The sequence below is a fragment of the Cajanus cajan genome, chromosome 3, assembly GCF_000230855.2.
Source record: "Cajanus cajan strain Asha chromosome 3, NIPB_CcT2T_4, whole genome shotgun sequence".
Lineage (NCBI taxonomy): Eukaryota > Viridiplantae > Streptophyta > Magnoliopsida > Fabales > Fabaceae > Cajanus > Cajanus cajan.
In genome coordinates, this window is record NC_138519.1 from 65,792,715 (window position 1) to 65,795,727 (window position 3,013).

General features: G+C 34.1%; 1 protein-coding gene across 1 annotated transcript; it reads left to right on the forward strand.

Annotated features, from left to right (window-relative positions):
- The first annotated feature begins 409 nt into the window (after window positions 1-409).
- On the forward strand, window positions 410-1,993 carry LOC109805190 (serine carboxypeptidase-like 50). The gene has a single exon (XM_020367196.3). It carries the CDS (start codon window positions 488-490, stop codon window positions 1,811-1,813), a length of 1,326 nt encoding a protein of 441 aa, XP_020222785.1. The 5' UTR covers window positions 410-487; the 3' UTR covers window positions 1,814-1,993.
- The last annotated feature ends 1,020 nt before the right edge of the window (window positions 1,994-3,013 follow it).

Genomic DNA, 3,013 nt, shown 5'->3' on the forward strand with positions numbered 1-3,013 from the left:
AACAAAAATGAGTTGAGTAACTCTATTCGGAAATTCCTAAAACTATGACTTTGGTTTTACAGGTATAAAAAGAAGAGAAAAAATAATAATGAGATTTGAAAAGAGAAAACGCTTTCCACGTGTTTCTTCCTAAACCGGAAGCACCTTAGCTTCCTTTCCTCTGCATAGCATCAAGAAGAGGAAGGAGGAAGGCAACAAACAAACAAACAAATAAAATAAAATAAAATAGCCCTCGCGTAACATGTTTTCTATTTCTTTTTATCTTTTCCAATTTTAACCTATACTTTATCAAACAAAATTTAAATACAATTACTAAATACTTATTTTTCAATCAAAGTTAAAATTTTACTTCAATAAATAAATATGTATATAAATAAGAATTATATTATATGTAAATGTATATTACTTGACTTTTGTCATTCTTTATTATTCATCCGTTGCTATTGATAAACAAGAAGCTCAGACGGTCAAACACTACTCTGCTTCCATGGCGTCAATAATCTCCTTCATCCTCAACACCCTTTTGTTCCTCTGCTTCTGTTCCTCTTTCCCACTCTCAACCCCTTCATTCCCCAAACAAGCCCTCCCCACTATGCATGGTTACCTTCCAATAAACCCCACTTCCACTTCTTCAATTTTCTACGCTTTCTATGAAGCACACAACTCCACTTTACCCCTCTCTCAAACCCCACTTCTCATTTGGCTCCAAGGTGGCCCTGGCTGCTCCTCCATGCTTGGTAACTTGTACGAACTTGGACCCTGGCGTGTCACTGAATCCCTCACCCTTCAACCCAACCCTGGTGCTTGGAACAGAATCTTTGGCCTTCTTTTTCTTGATAGTCCCATTGGATCTGGCTTCAGCGTCGCCGCAACACCAGAAGAGATTCCAAAGGATCAAAACGCCGTCGCAGAGCACCTTTTTGTTGCTATAACCAGGTTTGTTCAACTTGACCCTGCTTTCAAGCATCGCCCCATTTATATTACTGGGGAAAGCTATGCTGGGAAGTATGTGCCTGCTATTGGGTATCACATATTGAATAAAAATGCAAACTTGGGGGTTTCTGAAAGAGTGAATTTGGCTGGTGTGGCTATTGGAGATGGGTTAACTGACCCTGAGACTCAAGTTGCTACTCACGCTTTGAATGCTTATTATGTTGGGTTGATCAATGAGAGACAAAAGAATGTGTTGGAGAAAGCTCAATTGGAAGCAGTTAGGTTGACCCAATTGGGGAATTGGAGTGAAGCAACGGATGCGAGAAGCAAAGTGTTGACAATGTTGGAAGACATGACAGGGTTGGCTACTTTGTATGACTATACAAGGAAAGTTCCTTATAGGGAAGATTTGGTTGAAAAATTCTTGAACATTGCTGAGGTGAAGAAGGCTTTGGGGGTGAATGAGTCGTTTGTGTATGAGGTGTGTAGTGATGTTGTTGGGGCTGCTTTGCATGCTGATGTGATGAAGAGTGTGAAGTATATGGTGGAGCACTTGGTGAGGAGGAGCAGGGTGTTGTTATATCAAGGTGAGTATGATTTGAGGGATGGTGTGGTTCAAACAGAGGTTTGGGTGAAGACAATGAAATGGGAAGGGATTGAGGAGTTTCTGAATGCTGAAAGGAAGATATGGAGGGTTAATGGAGAGGTTGTTGGGTATGTGCAAAAGTGGAAATCTCTCACTAATGTTGTGGTTTTGGGTGCTGGGCATCTTTTGCCTACTGATCAAGCTGTTAATTCTCAAGCAATGATTGAAGATTGGGTCTTACAAAGGGGTTTGTTTCAAAATGTGTACAAGGAAAAGTCTATATTTGTTGTGTAATGATGATTGAGCTTAGTCGTTAGTTAAATTCGTCTATGCAAAACTGAATTTCATGGTAAGGTGTCGATGTGAAGAATGTGTTGTTAAGCAATTAGTGAGGAGGTTTCTTTTTTTCATTTCGCAATTTTCTTTTTGTTATACATGATTGTGATATTAATGAACTAGCTATGATTTTTTTTTCTTCTGAAGTTAAATAAAATTTGCAAGGGAAAGGCACGGTAGTTTCTTCCCCGGCAACTCTTATACATCGAGAAATCTAAACGGGCTTTATGGACAATGTTGTGGAAGAAAAAGAATCCACAATAATCACGGAAATATTTATGACCAAGAGTCGGTGGATAAAAGTCATAAGTATTTTTTTTTACGGTTTTTCTTATAAAAATAAAGAATAATTTTTAATTAAAAAAAGAGTTAGGATCTTTTCTATTTTTTTCTCTCCGTTTATTTCTATAATTTTGGATGTATAGATGATATTAAATGTTAATCACAAAAAAAGTAATTAACATCTAATGAAATTTATACACTTAAAATTACAAAAAATGAGGAGAAAGAAATAGAGAGAATCTCAATTTGATTACATGTGACTTCTATAGACACCTTAATATGCAATGCTTAGTATATTCTATTTGATATTACTTGATAGGTACTTTTATAAGTAGTACTTCTCCTTCTTTGAAAAAGTAATAAAATGGATGTTTGATAATGATTTGAGGTGATTAATTTATTCGGGAGGTGAGAATAAAAGAAATTAATATTATCTTTTATTATTTAAATATTTAAGGATAAAATCATCTAATTTTTTTTCACCTTTTCTATTCTTTTATTAGGGTAAGTAAAACCATGCTTTCACTATTAAATAAAAGATATTAAAAATAATAAGATGAGAGAAAATTTATATGAAAACTTTTCATTTGTAACATAAATGTAGCAAAAGTTTTTTTATTTAAATGGAAAGTATTTAAATCTTATTCGAGACACAAGTAGTTTATATAGTTAAGAAAGTGAGTAAGAAGTGACATTATATAAGTGAAAAAAAGACAAAATGATGCAAAAACTAAACAAAATATAAAAATGATTATTATATTAAAGATACATTGGTCCAACTAATTGTAAAAATTAAAAATAATTATTAAAATAAGTATTCTTATTATATAATGTTATAGATTATTTTCATTTCATCCAAGTGACCCCACTTTATCA

Bases quoted from the DNA above. Each gene is read 5' to 3' on its own strand.
- LOC109805190 (XM_020367196.3), top strand. From the start codon at position 488: ATGGCGTCAATAATCTCCTTCATCCTCAACACCCTTTTGTTCCTCTGC.